A 19,916-nucleotide genomic window follows, 5' to 3' on the forward strand; every position below is an offset into this window, starting at 1 on the left:
ACCTTATATCTAAGCCTCTTCTGACAGCCCCCTTATCACATGGCTTTTAATGTATTATCTATTTATTTCTACTTTCATTTTAGCCAATTAGTGCGGTGTCCTGCACAACTTCATGGGCTTGAGCACAATGTTATCTATATGGCCCACATGAATTAGCAGTCTCCAGTTGTAAAAAGCAAATAAAAAAATGTGATAATAGGCTGTCTGAACAATAACAATTTTGTTGTAGACTGTCCCTTTAACTTGAGTACTTTGTTGTTTTTTTAAATGACCGAAATGTGTTCTGTATAAAGCTAGATGACTTACTTGATCAAAGGTAGCATGATTGTTAGTAAGGGAAATGAATCTAGTTTATTGTTTGACTATGTATTCAAAGTTGTAGACAAGGGTGGGGCAGTAGATTTAGCTTATCTAGATTTTTGAAAAGCATTTTTTCACAGTTCTACACAACACATTAATTCATAAATTACATTCGTTGGGCCAGGTTAGAAAACTAAAGTGGGAAGAATGTTGCCTTAAAGGGACAATTAAGTATTTTTTTATCAATGCATAGCAGAGCTCCCAACCATTTAGAATTTTGGGAGCTAATATCTCTCCTAGTGCATAGTTTGAATTTCAAATGAGAAGTAGATTTTTTTTCTGACAAATGTCAGTTAGTTGCATTTTCCTTCCTAATGCATCATGTAACAGCCATCAGCCAATCAAAAAAATGCATATACGTATATTCTATGAATCTTGCACATGCTCATTAGGAGCCGCTGCCTCCCAAACTGTGCATATAAAAAGATTTGCACATTTATACAATGGAAGTGAATTGAAAAGGTTTTTTTTAAAAAAAATCTGAAACGTGACATTATAATTTTGACTTTACTATCCCTTTAAATACAGAAAGGGGAGAGTAGGAAAAGCACAATTTCCACATGTATTTTACAGTAAAGGCAAGCAAAATAAACAGTGAGTGTGTATTGCAGTGGTATCATTCTGATATTGGCAGTAGGGTTCAAGAGAATATTTTTTTTTATGTCATCTACTCCAAAACAGGAGTTGCCCAATAACTACATTAAATATTCACTAACCTGTAGATGTAATTGAAGAGAAATTTATTGTACTTATTACCAGTGTTTTATCATAAGTGTATATATATTTAAATGGACAGTCTACACCTTGGTCATCTTAAAGTCTTACCTTAGATGAAACTGCAAATAGCCTCCTGCACCTTTTCTATATCATGCAGCATGAATAGTAAAAAAGTTATTTTAAAATTAATATTGTTTCTGGTCAGTTTGAAATGGCTGCCAAGCTCAGCCCACTGATGACATCATGATCTGGGCTGCATATGGCATCCAATCACAAAAGGCTCACTAGTTGGATTTAACAGACTGTCAATGCTATTCAGCAAAGTACCTAGATGCAGCCCAGATTGTGATGTTATCAGTGGGCTGAGCTTGACAGCCATATCAAACTGGCCAGAAATACTATTCATTTAAAAAAAACATTTTTACTGTTACTGCTGCACGATATAGAAAAGGTGCAGGAGGGTATTTGCAGCTTAATCTGAGGTAAGACTTTAAGATGACCAAGGTGTAGACTGTCCCTTTAAATATATATACGCTTAATATAAAACACTGATAATGAGTACAATGAATTTCTCTTCAATTACATCTACAGGTTAGTGAATATTAAATGTAGTTACCAGAAACAATATTCATTTTAAAATAACTTTTTTACTGTTCCTGCTGCATGATATAGAAAGGGGTGCAATATGCTGTTTGCAGCTTCATCTAAGGTAAGACTTCAACATGACTAAGGTGTAGACTGTCCCTTTAACAACATTAACAAAGTGCCAATACATATATATATATATATATATATATAGAGATATATATATATATATATATATATATATATATATATATATATATATATATATATATATATATATATATATATATATATATATATATATATATATATATATTTAGATACTCATCATCCTTATGCAGTGCCATATATTTATTAGCTTTGTATAAATACTTAGTATCATTATACATTGCATTGTCTTTGGATTTACTGAGTATTGTGGTAGAAACAACACCTGGAGGTATTTTAGGGTGAGGTATGATAAAACACCCTTCTGCGCTTATAGCTGTTCCTGTTTTTTTTTTTTCTTATTTTCACTGCTGTTTCTATGGTATCAGACTGGGGGGGAGCGTTCCTCCCATGCCTGGAGCAACAGAGCCACTCCCACATTACTCTTTAATCTGTGGAACTGACAAATTTTAACCCTAGAATGAGAAAGTAGACTGGAATAAACAGCAATATGCAGAAATGTGACAGTGAGACACAGTAGCCTTGATTTACTAACAATGGGTGTGGGCTTAGCAGAAAAAAAGAGTAAAGATGCCATTTTAGAAGAGGGAAAAGTGCTCACAGTGTAGGACTAGCAGAAGATGTGGAGTATGATATGTTGACATTGTAGTGAGTGTGTACAGAAGGTACCAGAATAAAGCAGAATGGTTTACATAGTCTGAAATGCTATCAGATTTAGGCATTAAAGAGACACTAAACCAATTTTTTTCTTCTTTCATGATTTAGATAGAGCATGCAATTTTAAGCAATGTTCTAATTTACTCCTATTATCAATTTTTCAACATTCTCTAGGTATCTTTATTTGAAAAGCAAAAATGGAAGCTTTGGAGCTGGCCCATTTTAGTTTCAGTACTCTAGGTAGCGCTTGCTGATTGGTGGCTATATTTAGCCTCCAATCAGCACGAGCTACCCAGGTGCTGAACTCAAAATGGGCCAGCTCTATTGCTTACATTTCTGCTTTTCAAATAAAGATACCTAGAGAATGAAGAAAATTGATAATAAGAGTAAATTAGAAAGTTGCTTAAAATTGCCTGCGCTATCTGTGTCATGAAAGAACAAATTTGGGTTCAGTGTCCCTTTAATAAATGGAGCACTTTGACTCTTCCTATGTTCATCTATTTTTTACTTTTTCTTTTTTTTCTCCCAATTGTGCTTGTTTCACATTCCTTACAAAGGCCAAAAAACTAATTCTATTCAAAATGCTGCAAATAGCCTACCCAGCTATTGAATTGTGGTATTTTGGAGAGAAAAAAACGTAGAATTTGGGGCTCTATAGGAAGCAACTGGGCAAAAGAAAAACGTGTTCAATGTTTCTTTAAAGAATAAAGCAGAGATCTCATAGGTTGAGAGGGAAGTGAAAAAATATAGCAAGGGGGCTTCTTGATACTTAAAGGGAAATGAAACCCAATTTTTTTCTTTCATGATTCAGATAGAACATGCAATTGTAAGCAACTTTCTAATTTATTCCTTTTATCATTTTTTCTTTGTTCTCTTGGTATCTTTAGATGAAAAGGCAGCAATGTAAGCTTAGGAGCCAGCCCATTTTTGGTTCAGAACCTGGGTAGCGCTTGCTGATTGGTGGCTAAAAGTGCTACCCAGGATTCTGAACCAAAAATGGTCCGGCTCCTAAGCTTACATTCCTGCTTTAACAAATAGAGATAGCAAGAGAACCTTTGTTTCTCTTTAGAAATTGATAATAGGAGTAAATTAGAAAGTTGCTTAAAATTGCATGCATGCTCTATTTGAATAATGAAAGGAAAACAATTGGTTTTCATATCCCTTTAAGAAGCAGAGAGTGAAGCTCATGTTGCAGTTTTACAGAGGTAGAGACTAGAGCACAGGGAGGGCACAGAGACACTGAGAGTTAGAGGGTGGAGTGCGATTGTTGCTAGAGAGGTTTTGCTGGAAATGAAGCAGGCAGTGTAGTGTCACTAAATGTAGAAAAACAAAGGTTAAAGGTTGAGCATTCATCAACCAATGCACTGTTCATAAAAAGATAAATGTACAGAACCATAAATTGTAGTGTTAGATGAGAGACAAAGTGAAAAAGTGGTTACATTACAGGGACTTTACATCCCAAATTTTTGTAATATACATGTAGTAGCAATAATGCTTCTAATAAAAGCTATAGCTGTTTCAAAAGTGTATTTAAGTATGCACCGTGCATCAGCATTTCAAACAAAACACTTGCTCAAAGAGTCTAAGGTGCTTGTAACATATGTTAATGAATCAAGTTCTTACTTGCTGACATGATTACAAGCCCCACTGGTGCTCTGAGCAGCTGTAGCTTTTAAAATGCTTATGCACTTTAAAAATGCTTATGCACGTGCAGAGAAAAATGTTAACACTAAAACAGTGATAGTTTTCACTAGAAGCATGTTTGCCAATACATGTATATTGCAATTATGTTTCTATTCAAAGATGTAATTAATCTACATGCATTTAAATTTTATAAGGAAAAAAGGAGGTCTGTGAATTAGCACAAGAATGGCTACCCTGAAAAAAGAGGTAAGTTCCAAAAGACCTCTGAACAATAAATATAAAAACCAAATACAGGGTGCGCTAATGAAAGCTGCTAATAAAGAGGATTGAGTTAAACTAATAATAGCAGAATATGTAGAAAACAAGTGGATAAGATAATATCATGAAATATATTTTAATACATTAAAATGAACCCTAATACAAATAAACTAACAATGAAAATAATTATGAATGTACTCTAAATGAAAAATAACAAAAGATATAAAAATATATTGATAAAACATAAAATAAAATTAAATAAAATTAAATAAAACCACCGGTGGAAAAAATCAGGAAGAAAAAATGGAAAAAAATGGAAAAAATGGAAGTCCGTGAGGGGCTTAAAAATGTATCCAAATAAACACAGTTCATAGGTTAAAATTGCAAATGAAAAAAATATATGTAGTGGAAGTCAAATGAGAGCATGGAAAGCAGCTAAGTCAGTCTGTGTGGCTGTATCAATGTGATTTTGCATCAATGTAACATTCGGGTAGAAAGTTCCGTGGATGGCTAAAAAGACGATCTGCATTCAAATGGAAAAGTCAGTGACATAAATGATTCATCTTACAAGTTGGACTCACCCAGAATACGAAGCTATTTTCTGTTTGCTTCTCCGTGTGTTGGAGTAGTAGGTCCGAAGTAAACACGTTAGACCCTTGATGGTTAAGAAATTACCTTTCAGGTGAGCAGTATCGCTCCAGCGTGTACTGTGGTTTGCCGGATTGTGCAGCGTGTGCGGGGTCACGTGATATTTTGTTCCAATTAGATGCACGGATTACCGGGTGGTCTGTGGTTCAGCGTGTAAGTGATGTCTGCAGATTCTGATCGTCACAGCTAGCCAAACTTGTTAATAAGATGGAAAACAATGTTACATAGCAGTTAGGATTGTTTACGAAGAGTTCCAAAGTGGAAAACAACAGAGAGCTCTGTGTGCATTTAAATTTTGACTGGAATGTCCCTTTAACACTGTTACGAAAGGATATGGCTGCTTTTTTTTTTTTTTAAGCTATCCAGCCTTCTCAGCTCCAAGTTCAAATGCTCAGGAATTTACTCTTATTTTTTTTAATTGTTTCTTGCCTTGGGGATTTCTTTAGTACATTGTGTCATTCTGGGGAGACCCGCATTTTGGCAGATTGTAGAGTCCTATGCCTATGGTTGTTTCACACAGATGATATTTATGCTTGTTTCATTTCAGGGCATATGAAATGATCTTGAATATATCAAACTGCCATTAGTAATACAGTGTACAATGGGGTGTTGTTGACTAACCTTTTTATAAAAATACAAATGCTGAAAATCAAGTAGCTGTAATTTAGATCTTCAAAATGCTGTATTTTGCCTAAACCAGATTGTGCTTTTTGGACTGTCTAAGGAGCAAGGGACAAAACATTTTTTTACACAAAGAAAGAGGTGTTTATTGTCCTTTTATAAGGGGAGTTATGTCACTTTCACTTAAAAGAGAGGTCTCTTCACTTTGAAAATAGAGGCTTTTAATCCAGTTTTACTGCCAAAACGCCTTTCACTTGGCCTGTGGACAAATTATTGCAACTGTTGTAGCACTTCCTACTAACTAAATGAGTGTGAGGTATTCATATGAGGCAGGAGTCAAGTCCTACAAAAAAATGTGGCAACTTGAACTCACCAACTGGTGCCCACAATTAACCTTTTTTTTTTTGCTTAGATATCCATGTCCCAGTCGCATATTTTAAGGTGCTATGAGCACCCTGGCTTATTGGATAACAGAGTCCTTCCCCATACACTAAATACAAATGGCAATCACCAGCTACTGAGAAAGGCTTTATTAGAAAGAAGGTCTCATACCCTTCTGTATGAAGGAAGATCTTCTAGTGATCACCAAAGAAATCCCTTTCTTACACATGAGTGGTGGCACTCCTTTCTAAACAAAGCAAAGGGGAGAAAAGGTCTTCATATGAGCTACTACATCTTCCAAAGAGAATCTTTGTCTAATCTAGAGGTGTAGAGGAGATCACCATTTTTGCTTGTGATCACCTGACCATCACTCAAAAAATGGGATTCTTTTTTTAAAAAAAATAAGGGGTTTCAGCCTAAATTCCCTGGTGGTTGATATTGCAGGTGTTCAGCATTTTTTTGATCACCTGTATCTTAGAATGACACGAAACCCTTCATTTGTACTACAGAATTACCTCTTTCAAATGAGGAGTAAGTGATTCAACTCTTCAATTCCCTACAAACAGGAATTTCCTCTTCCTGAGAACACTCATTGTGTGATACTATCATGTACAAAATGATGTTTCCATCCCATCAGAACTTATGAAGAGATATTAAGAATAAGGGAGGGGGAGGAAGTCGTCCTCTACACCAAATTAGTTAAAAGGATAGTCTAATCAAAATTAAACTTTCATGATTCAGATAGAGCATGCAAATTTAAGCAACTTTCCAATTTACTCCTATTATCAATTTTTCTTCGTTCTCTTGGTATCTTTACCACCATACATATACCTATGTATTTATGTGTATATATATACAGTATATATATATACACACACACACACACTCTTTGGAGCCCTTTCCACTGAAATACCTGAAAATACGAAACATTATTTTTAATAAATATTATTATTATTTAATGTTTTTTTACTGTGATTTTACTGTACATCTTTTACATTCCAGTGTTCTTCACATATGGAAAAATGTTCTTTGCATTTTTAAATAGATATTCATACTCCATTGAAGTCTAGGGTAGAAGTTACATTCTATTTTCACATGTTTTTGCCGCCAGAGTTATCTACGGAAAATGGGCAATAAACTGATTGCAACTAGATTAGCAACACTGCAAATAAAAGACTGCTTCTCTGCCTTTCTGTAGAGACCACAGCCCCATTGTGTGGCTGTGACAGCAAGTAATAGACCATGCACAAATTAAAGGAACAGTCTACTCAAAATTAAACTTTCATGATTTAAATAGAGCAGGCAATTTTAAGCAAATTTCTTATTTAGTCATATTATAATTTTTCTTCATTTTCTTGGTATCTTTATTTGAAAAAGCAGGAATGTAAGCTTAGGAGCCAGCTCATTTTTGTAGTACCGGTGTAGCACTTTCTGATTGGTGTCTAAATGTAGCCACCAATCAACAAGCACTACCCAGGTGCTGAACCAAAAATGGTCCGGCCCCTAAGCTTATATTCAAATAAAGATACAGAGAGAACAAATAAAATTTGATAATAGGAGTAAATTAGAAAGTTGCTTAAAATTGCATGCTCTATCTGAATCATAAAAGTTTAATTTTGACTAGACTGTTCCTTTGTTAAAAAAAAAAAAAAAGAGAAAGAAATGGTAAATATTTTTTTAAATAATGAATTGTACATATTGCAATTATTTCTAGGGATAGTCTGTTACAACAATGAAACAGACTAATCCCTTTAAAAGACACACTGTTCTCAAGGTAAAACTGTCTTCCAACAGAAAATGCACTTGAGAACGTATAGGCCCCAAGTTATCAAGGTCTGTCGGATCTGATCTTACAGTGCGGATCAGGTCCGTCAGACCTCGCTGAATACGGCGAGCAATACGCTCGCCGTATTTAGCATTGCACCAGCAGCTCACAAGAGCTGCTGGTGCAACGATGCCCCCTGCAGACTCACGGCCAATAGGCCGCCAGCAGGGGGGTGTCAATCAACCCGATCGTACTCGATCGGGTTGATTTCCAGCAATGTCTGTCCACCTGCTCAGATCAGGCGGACAGGTTATGGAGCAGCGGTCTTTGTGACCGCTGCTTCATAACTGCTGCTTCTGGCGATCCTGCAGGCTCGCCAGAAACACGGGGCATCAAGCTCCATTTGGAGCTTGATAAATATGCCCCATAGGCTCTTCTTTAGAAGATATATGTTTTGGAACTGACAACAGTGAGTATATATTTTGGTAGTAGCCTCAGCTGGGGCAAGTTGGTAGGCAATTTGGAAGCTTCAAAATAACTTCAGCCTAAGGTTGTTGGCAATGCATTTTTGCTTGTGGATATATAGGGCTAAACTGCTGGTATTACGAGTTGAAAGTAAATGCAGTTGCTTGAGCGCAATTGTGATTTACACTAGAATTATTACCGCAACTTCAGACCTCTGGTTGACTGTTTTAGGAAACTAAAAAGTTGCACAAAACACACACACACATATATATATATATATATATATATATATATATATATATATATATATATATATATATATATATATATATATATATATATTTATAGATATATATTGTACAAAAAAAACATCAAAAATATGTAGAAATATGTATTTATTAATAAATAGAACATATTCTGTTATGTAAAGAACAGTGGAATGTAAATTATTAATATTTTTATGTTTGTTAGCGCACATGAGAATATGCAATCGGGTTTGCGCGAGAGTTTAGGGTTTTTCCCACTTTTATTTTACATTAACTTCTATAGGGGAATACGTAAATGTGCACGTGATATTGTAAATTCAGCTTTTTGCTCTCGTCAGGTTAGCGCGCAAGCAAAAACAGTTTACTTTCAACTCATAGTACGAGCACAGCCCAATGCATGCAAAAAGCTTACTTCTAGCACAATTAATGCCCCACTCGTAATCGTAATCTGGCCCAGTACTGAATTCTAATTAGGAAGAATCAATAAAAAAGGAGACCAAAGCAAAAAGCATTAAAATAAAGAAATAGAAAATTAGCTTTACCAGATTAGTTTTTAAACATTTCTCAAGTATAACACATTGGGAGATGTTTTACTATTTTAATCCCCTCCTCTTGCATCTCTTTTCATTGTGTCATTAAAGGGCCACTAAACCCAAAATCTTTCTTTCATGATTCAGATAGAGAATAGAAATTTAAACAACATTACCATTTACTTCTATTATTTATTTTGCTTCATTTTTTAGATATCCTTAGTTAAAGAAAAAGCAATGCACATGGTGAGCCAATCACACGAGGCTTCTATGTGCAGCAACCAATCAGCAGCTACTGAGAATATCTAGATATGCTTTTCAGCAAAGAATATCAAGAGAATAAAACAAATTAGATAATATAAGTAAATTAGAAAGATATTTAAAATTGCATTCTCTTTCTAAATCATGAAAGAAAAAATGTGGGTGTCATGTCCCTTTAAGTTTTTACTAACATCACATCAGTGGTTTTAACAGAAACTGCAGCATATATATTTTTTCTGCAATTCAATTGTATATGAAATGTGAATTACATTCACGGCTTCGTGTCTGTCTTCCATATAATACAATGAAATAGAGGGAAGGTCCCTATTACTCATTTAAGGACATTCACCATCATATATGCTATTCTCAGGACAATTACAGGTGTGAGTTTATTCGCCTTGCATCATGACAGTAGTTATATGCTTGGGCCTCAAATATTTTCTCCTTTCGTTTGACACAGCTGATATTTACAAGGTTTCTGGCTCTGCATCTTAATACAAAACAGGGTGTGTTTGGGTGGAAACAGTAAACTCCCCAAAGCACAGAAATGAAGCCTCCCTGCCTATTATTACAATATTAACCATTTAGTGGATGGTTTAAACCTTTTTACATTACAAGAAAAAGATTTATGCACAGTTTAATAAAGATGTTTTGGCATCACATTCATTTTTTTCACTATTCTTAGTGAATTTGAAAAACATTTCTTTTTGAGCTGAAAAGAAAACACTAGTTCTGATTACACTTTATTATTTATAAAATATACAACACTTTTTTCTCACTTTTAGTTTTCTGTTCTCCTGTGTTTTAATCCATAAATTTTTTCTTCTTGGGAATAAGGAACAGTTTATGCATTCAGGTGACATCTATACCCATTTGTATTTATTTCCTTTTCTACAAATGTGTTCCTATCTTTATAAATAGTCACATTTATTTGCATTTGCCAACAGCCTCAGTATAATGGTACCCTGAAGAAAGACAACCGACGTTTCAGTTCATACAGTCAAGTTGACACATGGGGTAAGCAGCATCACATGTCTGTAGGAAGCCCAGTGAGCCCAGGGAGTGACTTCAACTACATGCAGACCCTCAAGAGTAGCCGGAGTGAACCAGACCTTACAGGTCCGGATGGGAGGACCACACTGCGCCGGCAGAACCAATATAACTATATGCAGAACCAGCATTACCAGCAGCAGCAACAGCAGCAACAGCAGCAGCAGCAACAACCGAGATCAATCCGGGGTGGCGTGCATAATTCTAGCTTCTACAGCCACCAGAGTGCTCAGCAAAGAAAAAGATCGACCCTGCCACCAGCAAGAACACCATCCTCCATCTCAGCCATGCAACAGCAGCAGCAGCAGCAGCAGCAACAGCAACAGATGGTCTACAGCACCATCCAGAGAAATGAGGCAGGGCAAGCTCTCCAGCAAATGCAAAAACAAGATCAGTATGGAAACATGCATATACCGTCCAGGTGAATCAGAGAGTGACATGGTGACCAATAAAACTGACATTAAAGCAGGGCCAACCTTACCATTTGTGGGGCCCTGGGCAATATAAATTTGTGGTGCCCCTCAGCCCAGTGCCCTTATTCCCCTCGCCTTTATGCCCTGCCCCTTGTATGACCCACCAATTTTCCAACATTCAGTGATACATATATAAAGAATAACACAAAATATTAGACCTCCTGATACAATAGATGCTTCTCATAAGATAAATATAACATATACATTGCACCATCTCATAACCTCACCGCTGACATTGCGGGGGCCACCCAAAGAGTAGGGCCCTAGGCGGGTGCTCATCTCATCCTGCCCAAAGGGACATGAAAGTCAAAAGAAAGGACGTGAGGTCATAGTAATGTATAAGTATGAACCAAAAATATGAAAGAAGTAGATACATTGATGGTCAAAAAAGTGAGAGAAAGCAAACTGTAAGAAAAGAATACTTGGATTAAATGATGTTATATTTAAAGGTCATGGGCAATGTGGCAGTGGTGTTTTTAACAATCTATAACACTGTTACAAACATTGTTGCAGATACTAGCGCCATAGTGTGTTTCTATGTGTCTACCTAGGTATGCCCTCCTGGTAATTAGTTCAGCTTCAATAAAAGATACCAAGAGAAAGAAGTTAATTTGAGACTAAAAGAAAATATGTAAAGTTTATATTTTTAACTTTACAATTTATCTGAATTATAAAACTTTAAATGTCTCGTTAATATGGCATAATTTAATCTAGATATTCTTTTCCAACTATTGTGCCTTTTAACACTAACATGGCCATCCATTTGTGTACTTCTCTTACATTTTTGATTCATACTTTTTCTTTCACACAATCTCCCTCTTTTATAACATCCTCTCACAGTTTCTCCAGTTTCTCCTTATCACTATAACTCTATCTGTATCTCTTTCCCATTCTCCTTATCTCTCTCTCTCTCTCTCTCTCTCTCTCTCTCTCTCTCTCTCTCTCTCTCTCTTTCTCTCTTGCTCTTTCTTCCTTTGCATACACAGGTAAGCACAAGCACACTCAAATAATGTGCCTCCTCTTACTGTATCCTTCCACCTGGCAGGTTGGATTCTCGTGAAGATTTTGATGGTGGGGCTATGACCATTGAGAGAGCAGTGGAACAACTCACTTATCCAAATGATAAGTACCAAACATCTGGAGCTAACTATATACAACATACTTGTTACCAGGATGAAAATGCCAAGAATCTGGTATGTATAGTTGCCATGTATTTCTTTGATAACAAATACAGTTTTGTAATCTTCTCCTTTTTTATTGAACCTTCCATATTTCATCATGCCCCTTCTTCTTGTTCTCTATTTCTGCCTCTCAACTAAACCCTTCAGAGTTTTGTTTCACCAAAATGATAACTTACAAGTGGGAAAAAATACCCTTTCTAATTGTGTCATATAAATAAAATGGGTTATGATTTAGAGAGCTCCCTCACAGTTCGATGAACCTTGTTATTAGGAAAACATAACCATTTTATAGATTTTCTGACATTGGAGGGCAGAAAGGTCTAGAAAAACGGTGTCAATCATTTACATTTAGAAGGGATTCTAAGTGTTCTTTATTGACATTATACTTTGAAATTCATATGGTTTTAGTTTTGGAATTCTCAGTCTAAAATAGTGCCCCTTTTTTCTCTTGCATTTTTATTGGATATTTCTTTCAACATCACACATGTTCCTTTCCCCCACAGGTTTACCAGCATAATGGAATCAGTAAACTTGTCAAACTTCTTCAGAGCCCCAATCAGAATGTCCAGCAAGCGTCTGCAGGTGCATTGAGAAACCTAGTCTTCAAAAACACCCCAAATAAACTTGAAACCAGCAGATGCGGAGGTGTGCGCGAGGCTGTTACGCTTCTGAGGAGGACCCCAAACTCTGAGACTCAGAAACAACTGACAGGTCAGTGATGATACTAAATTTTAAAGGGGCAGTCAACAATAAAACTGTTATTGTTTAAAAAGTTAGATAATGCCTTTACTACCCATTTCCCATTTTGCACAACCAACACAGTTATATTAATATACTTTATAACATTTAGCCCTCTATATTTCTGCCTGTTTGTAACTCACTACAGACAGCCTCTTATCACATGCTTTTTTATTAGCTTTTCACAACAGGGGAGTGTTAGTTCATGTGGGCCATATAGATAATTTTGTGTCCGTGGGTTCTGCACAATACAGCTAAAATGCAAGTCAGTAGATAATAAATAAAAAGTCATGTGATCAGGGGGCTGACAGAAGATGCTTAGATACAGGGTAATCACAGAGGTAAAAAGTATATTAATATAAACATGTTGGCTGTGCAAAAATGTGGAATTGGTAATAAAGGGATTATCTATCTTTTTAAACAAAGATTTTTGAGTTGACTGTCCCTTTTAAATTGGAAATCTGACTTGGACATTATTATACACTTAAAGGGTTATTTTTACTTTCCTGCTGTAAGATAATAGGGACTTTCAGAATGAACCACTGCTACCTAGGGTGACCATATTGCCGCTTTAAAAAGAGACACATATGAAAAATACATATGTCAGGGTTCTTATACAAAACATGTATTTAAACAGCCCTGAAAATAGCCCTACCATATGTATTTTTCATATGTGTCCCTTTTTAAAGCGGCAATATGGTCACCCTACTGCTACCTGTACTTCATGGGGCATCAACTTAGTATAATTTTAATTATATAATATTCACATTGCATTATCTTATTATTAAATGGGGTAAACAGCAATGAGTAGTAAAAAAATGATGACTAAGTAGTAAGGAGCACCCTTGGATCTAGAGTCATACATCTCTCATACAACTTGGTTTGAGCACACTGAATTTTTATTTTATGTTTTGTATTAGAAAATGAGTTGACAATTGCTGATAGTATGGGATCTGCATAGTCTCTTAATAAATGGGTCATGAGTTATGAGCTACAAAGTGAATACAACTCTCTTGTCATTAAGTTCCTCACTGTATTAACTTAATACTTCTTATTCATTAGTATGTTTGGAATTCATATTTCAAAATATACAATATTAAATTTATATTGGAAAAAAATGCAAAAAACTCTTCAGACCAAAAAAAACTTGTTCTAGCCCCACTATTAATAGCTGACATTGGAGGCTTGAATAGATAGACATATGTTTTAATCATACAAAAATTACATTATTTGAACATATTGACATATATACATTATTACATATATACATTGTTACATATATACTTTTTTACATATATACATTATTACATATATACATTATTACATATATACATTGTTACATATATACATTATTACATATATACATTATTACATATATACATTGTTACATATATACATTATTACATATATACATTATTACATATATACATTGTTACATATATACTTTTTTACATATATACATTATTACATATATACATTGTTACATATATACATTATTACATATATACATTATTACATATATACATTATTACATATATACATTGTTTTGAACATATTGACAGCTCCATTGCTTTATATTAATAATTTAAATATTTAATCACTAGTGGTTCAATGTGTCTCACAAGTTAAAGGGACAGTAAAGTAATTAGACAATCATGATTTAGACAGAGAACACAATTTTAAATAACTTTCCAATTTGCTTCTATTATTTAATTTGCTTCCTTCTTTTGTTTCCTTTACTGAAAGGTTTATGTAGGTAAGCTCAGCAGCAGCAAATAACTTAGATTCTAGCTGCTGATTGGTGGCTGTGTGTGTATATATATATATATATATATATATATATATATATATATATATATATATATATATATACTGTATATATATATATATATATATATGTGTGTATATATATATACAGTATATACAGTATATACAGTATATATATATATATATATATATATATATATATATATATATATATATATATATATATATATATATAGATATATATATACACATTAGCTCACCCATGTGTTCAGTTAGAGACCAGTAGTGCATTGCTGCTCCTTCAACAAATGATACCAATAGAATGAAGCAAATTTGATCATAGAATTAAACTGGAAAGTTGTCTAAAATTGTTTAAAACATGTTCTACCTAAATCATGAAAGAAAATGTTTGAGTGTCATGTCCCTTTAAGCTAACAAGGATTAGTAATACAAGAACCATTTGTTTAATTGAGACTGAGCTAGCAACTTAAATGGACAGTGTACCATATAACGTTCTCCCCTTTAATGTGTCCCCAATAGTCCATATCACCGGCTGGAGTGTATTAAATTGTTTGAAAAAAATTGATGTAAACATAAGGCAGCCTAAATTAGCCTCCCAGCTTCTTGTAAATACAATGAACTCTTAAAGGGACACTAAACAATAAATACATTGCATGCATCTCCCTCTAATCATGGGTGCCACCATTATGAAACCTAGGTTACACTGCAGGTATCTGAAGGAGACTCTGCGCCGAAAGATAGATTTCAACATGACTAGAGGGAGGCAGGGAATAACCTAAATACTAGGCTTGTAAAATGTCCCTTTAACTACTTGCCTGTATACATTTCCCACTTTTCATGTCAAAATATAGATTTAATATGCGTAATTGTAATATGCAGGAATGTTTTTGAGCACAATGTCCCTTTAATGTTAACCAACGTTCTAGCCCTATTGTTTATAAATTTCAGACAGTGGGGTGCAGGTTTGATATGGTTCATGAGCTATTTTTTCTCATACTTTTTTATTGCTATTGCATTGAGCCATTAGACGCAATAAAACCTCAGCTTCCTTCTATTTACAAATTAGAATCATTCTATGCAGCCAACATCTGCAACAGAAAGTGCAAGTGCACCTAGGTCTAGCATTATGTAGCAATGCTGGTGTATACAGGCAAGTCATTATTTTTTAAAAATACTTTACAAATTGTTTATGATTTGACTAATCTTTACAGAGATATTAAACAAATACCTATAAAACATTGTTTTAAATATCACTTAAAAGTTGTATGCTTCTCCTTATTATACTGACAAAGTGACAATCAGTAATGCACCACTGGCAAACCTTGATGGGTATGAATGTGATTATGTGTGACCAAATAAAAGCTACCTGAACATTTATAAACTGCGCAAAGCAATGTCTGTAAAGGATATAGATGAGTCAGCAAATCTACATCTAAAGCCTGCTGCTTCCACCTTAAAAACATAGCGAAAATTAGACCTTTCCTTACACAAGACACAACTAAGATTTTAATCCACTCTCTCATCCTTTCCCGCCTCCACTACTGCAACTGCATCCTCTCTGGTCTCCCTAGCTGCTGCCTAGCTCCTTTACTATCCATAATGAAGGCCTCTGTCAAGCTCATCTACCTTACACATCGCTCTCCATCTGCTGCACCTCTATGCCAATCCCTTCACTGGCTTCCTCTTGCCTCTAGGATTAAACACAAAATTCTCACTCTGACATACAAAGCCCTGAACTGCATTGCTCAGACCTTGTCTCCAGATACTCTCCCTCCCGTCCCCTTCACTCCGCTCATGATCTCTTACTCTCCTCCTCTCTTGTTACCTCCTCACATTCCCGTTTACAAGATTTATCCAGACTGGCTCACATCTTATGGAACTCTCTGCCTCACTCCACAAGAGTCTCCCCTAGTTTTAAAAGCTTCAAGTGCTCCCTGAAGACTCTACTATTCAGGGATGCATACAACCTACACTAAATTTCCTATCTCCACTGCTATCCCCTTAAACCCCTTAGCATGTAAGCCTATGAGCCCAGCTGTTTGTAGTTCACCTTCATAAGAGCCAACTACAACAGCGCAACTCTCGGCAGGACCCTTCACCCTTTTGATCCCTATAAATGTTTTTTTTTTATATACCGCCTATGTTCATTGCGCTGCGGAACCTGTTGGCGCTCTACAAATACCTGATAATAATAATAATAATAAGCAGTTGCTTATAGGTTATGTAATTTTGAGTTTCTATCACTTTAAGTACTATAGAAAAAGAAAAAGCTTTATGTACGAGGAATTATGTTTAATGTCCCCTAATGCTTTAAATACAAATACCATTCTTTTTTGTAATTAAATGTTAAATATTTTCCTCTTTTCTACACTTGTGTGGGGTGGCACAGTTATAGTTAATATTTAGAAGGCCTTGTGGGGGTTGCAGATGGTTATATCTGCTTAAAGGGACACTAAACCCACATTTTTTCTTTCATGATTCAGATAGAGCATGCATTTTTAAGCAACTTTCTAATTTATTCCTATTATCAATTCTTTCTTCATTCTCTTTCTATCTTTATTTAAAAAGCAGGAATGTGATGCATAGGAGCCAGCCCATTTTTGGTTGAGAACCTGGGTTATGCTTGCTTATTGGTGGGTAAATGTAAGCCTCCAATAAGCAAGTGCTATCCATGGTGCTGAACCTAAAATGGTCTGACTGCTAAGATTTACATTCCCGCTTTAAAAATAAACATAGCAAGAGAACAAAGAAAATTAATAGGAGTAAATGAAAAAGTGGCTTAAAATTTCATGCTCTGAATCATAAAATAAAATGTTGGGTTCAGTGTCCCTTTAACGACAGCTTGCAAATGAATTGGGGCTCATGTATAATACAGCCAACAAATAGACTTTGTACCTCTCATTGACCTGTGGGATTTTTTTTAATTAGGATCACTGAGACAGTTTTCCTTAGGTAGAATGTTAAGACATGGAATCTCTTATTCTTCTTCACTCATGTTCCCTCTAGGCTTACTGTGGAATTTATCCTCCACTGACCAACTGAAGGAGGAACTTGTTAAAGAAGCTCTTCCTGTTCTTAATGAATGCGTTGTGATTCCATATTCTGGTTCAGGGGATAACTCCATGCCTGGTCAGAAAAGCCAGCTAGATCCTGAGGTCTTCTTTAATGCGACTGGTTGTTTAAGGTGAGACATTAATGTGTTTCCTTGTATTCCCATTCATCAGTACCTCGACCATTCTCCATATCTATTTTATGTTTACTACTGTGATCTCAAATACTTTAAATTAAGTTCATCAAAGTAATTTAGCCTGAGGATTCCACAAACTAACCAAACCCCTTCCCTTATTGTACCTCCATCCAAGGGACTCTCTATAATGGATCTTCCCATCCAATCTGTATGCTAATTTCCATTTTAAGCACTTAATATTGATTGTAAAGTATGTTAACTCATCAGATACTTTGCACTTACTTGCCAAATATACCAATCTGCCTTAAAGGGACATTAAACACTTTTTGATATGGTAATATAAAATGATACATAGCATATATATATATATATATATATATATATATATATATATATATATATATATATATATATATATATATATATATATATATATATATATATATATATATATATATATATATATATATATGAAATTTTGAGCATTTCAGTTCCTGTTACACCGCAGGGCATAACTACAATAACATTGTTATACGGCTCACTATACTACTGCTTTTCCTATGGTTCTTGCAGCTCTCTTCAAAGCATTTCTCCTATTTCTCCCCTTAAAGTTGCTAGATTGGTCAAGCTCTGCCTCTTCATACTGGGCGCTGCCATTTTAGAGCTCAGGTATTCTCACACACTGTGACAAAAAAGCCGCACACATTTACAGATCATTGATGTAACTTGGTTTTTGACTACAGTTTAATGTGCTTAAGCAGACTATTTTAGCCACATTGCCTTATATTCCTATTGCTGAGTTATTTTTTTTAATAAATTTGATGTAAACTTTAAATCTGTTAGCAAAAATATAAAACTCACACCATGCACACTAATCCCAAGCAAATTATACAGCTTTCAAAAAGCTGGCAAAATCACTGATCTGTGAGTGTGCACACTTTTTCTGTCACAGTGTGTGAGAATTCCTAAGCTCTAAGATGGTGGCGCCCTGTATAAAGAGGTGGAGTTTCGTGACCTGGAAACTTTAAAGGGACAGTGTACACGAAAATATTTTTCCTCTTTAACGTGTTACCAATTATCCATTTTACCTACTAGAGTGTATAAAATTGTTTAAAAATACTCCCTTCCCTTTATTTTCTCATCTGAAATTTCTGATTTTGCCTATTGCTTCCCCACCTATACTGAACATTTCTGAACTTAAGTTCTGGTTACACAAAAACCATGTAAAGAAGTGTGTTCTCTCAAAACATTGTCAGACCCACGAGAAATGGCATTTTTAGCCTTGCCAGTCTCGCAGTCTGTGGGTCTAGCGATATATTGTAAAAAAGTGGGCTGAACCTTTCTGTTCCAACGAGTGGTGGTGATGTGTCTCCCATAGGAAACAACAGAGATCGCCAATTCAGCAAAAGTACCCCCACATCGCCACTTACCTGAGAAGTAGGTGGTGTAAACACACTGTCTTCAAAGTGTGTTTACACAACATAGACATAAGCTTTTTTTTTTAGTAACACTTCAAATTATGCATATGTAAACTAAGTTTCACTGTACATGCACTAGATTTGTCATACTGGAAATTCTCGCCACTAAAAAGCTGGCAAGACTGATATGGCTGAAAAGGTGCATCCGAGATGTTTCTCCCAATGCCCATGAAAATCCCAGGGAACGCCTATGTATTCATGAGGTCTGCGATCAACTTTGTTAATAAAGAAAAAAACATCTTCTTATTAAACCTATAGAAGATGAGGGACGGCGAGAATATGACAGATGTATATGCAATGTTTAATTTATTTGTAATGTGTAATGTTAAAAAATGTATGTGAAGTCTTGTCATGATTGTAAAAATCGTGTATTTTGCCTTTGTGTTTTTGTTTCTTTTTTCAGGAAGAAGATTCTAATATTGCAACCGCACTATTACAAACTTGTTTTACTTCTAATATTGTGACTGCACTGTAACAAATGTGTTATTAATATAGAATATGTTTGTTACAGTGTAGTCTCAATATTAATACTAAGTATAACACATTCAGAATAGTGAGAACTTGTATCTGCTGTCTTCTATGAAACACAAAATCTTATATAAAAAAAAAAAAAAAAACCACTCCAAAGGCAAAATACATTATTTTTACCCACAACCCCCCCCCCCAGCTCCTTTAGGTGTATTATTGATGTCATA

General features: G+C 35.0%; 1 protein-coding gene across 1 annotated transcript in view; it reads left to right on the forward strand.

Annotated features, from left to right (window-relative positions):
- The window catches only part of PKP1 (plakophilin 1), a 70,543-nt gene that overhangs the window by 23,795 nt on the left and 26,832 nt on the right, over positions 1-19,916 (forward strand). Inside the window, exons 3-6 of the mRNA XM_053706918.1 lie at positions 10,274-10,797; positions 11,895-12,042; positions 12,534-12,741; positions 17,563-17,740. Of these exons, the coding sequence (XP_053562893.1) occupies positions 10,274-10,797; positions 11,895-12,042; positions 12,534-12,741; positions 17,563-17,740 (1,058 nt within the window). The remainder of the gene's footprint in view (positions 1-10,273; positions 10,798-11,894; positions 12,043-12,533; positions 12,742-17,562; positions 17,741-19,916) is intronic.

This window comes from Bombina bombina, chromosome 3 (assembly GCF_027579735.1).
Source record: "Bombina bombina isolate aBomBom1 chromosome 3, aBomBom1.pri, whole genome shotgun sequence".
Classification (NCBI taxonomy): Eukaryota; Metazoa; Chordata; class Amphibia; order Anura; family Bombinatoridae; genus Bombina; species Bombina bombina.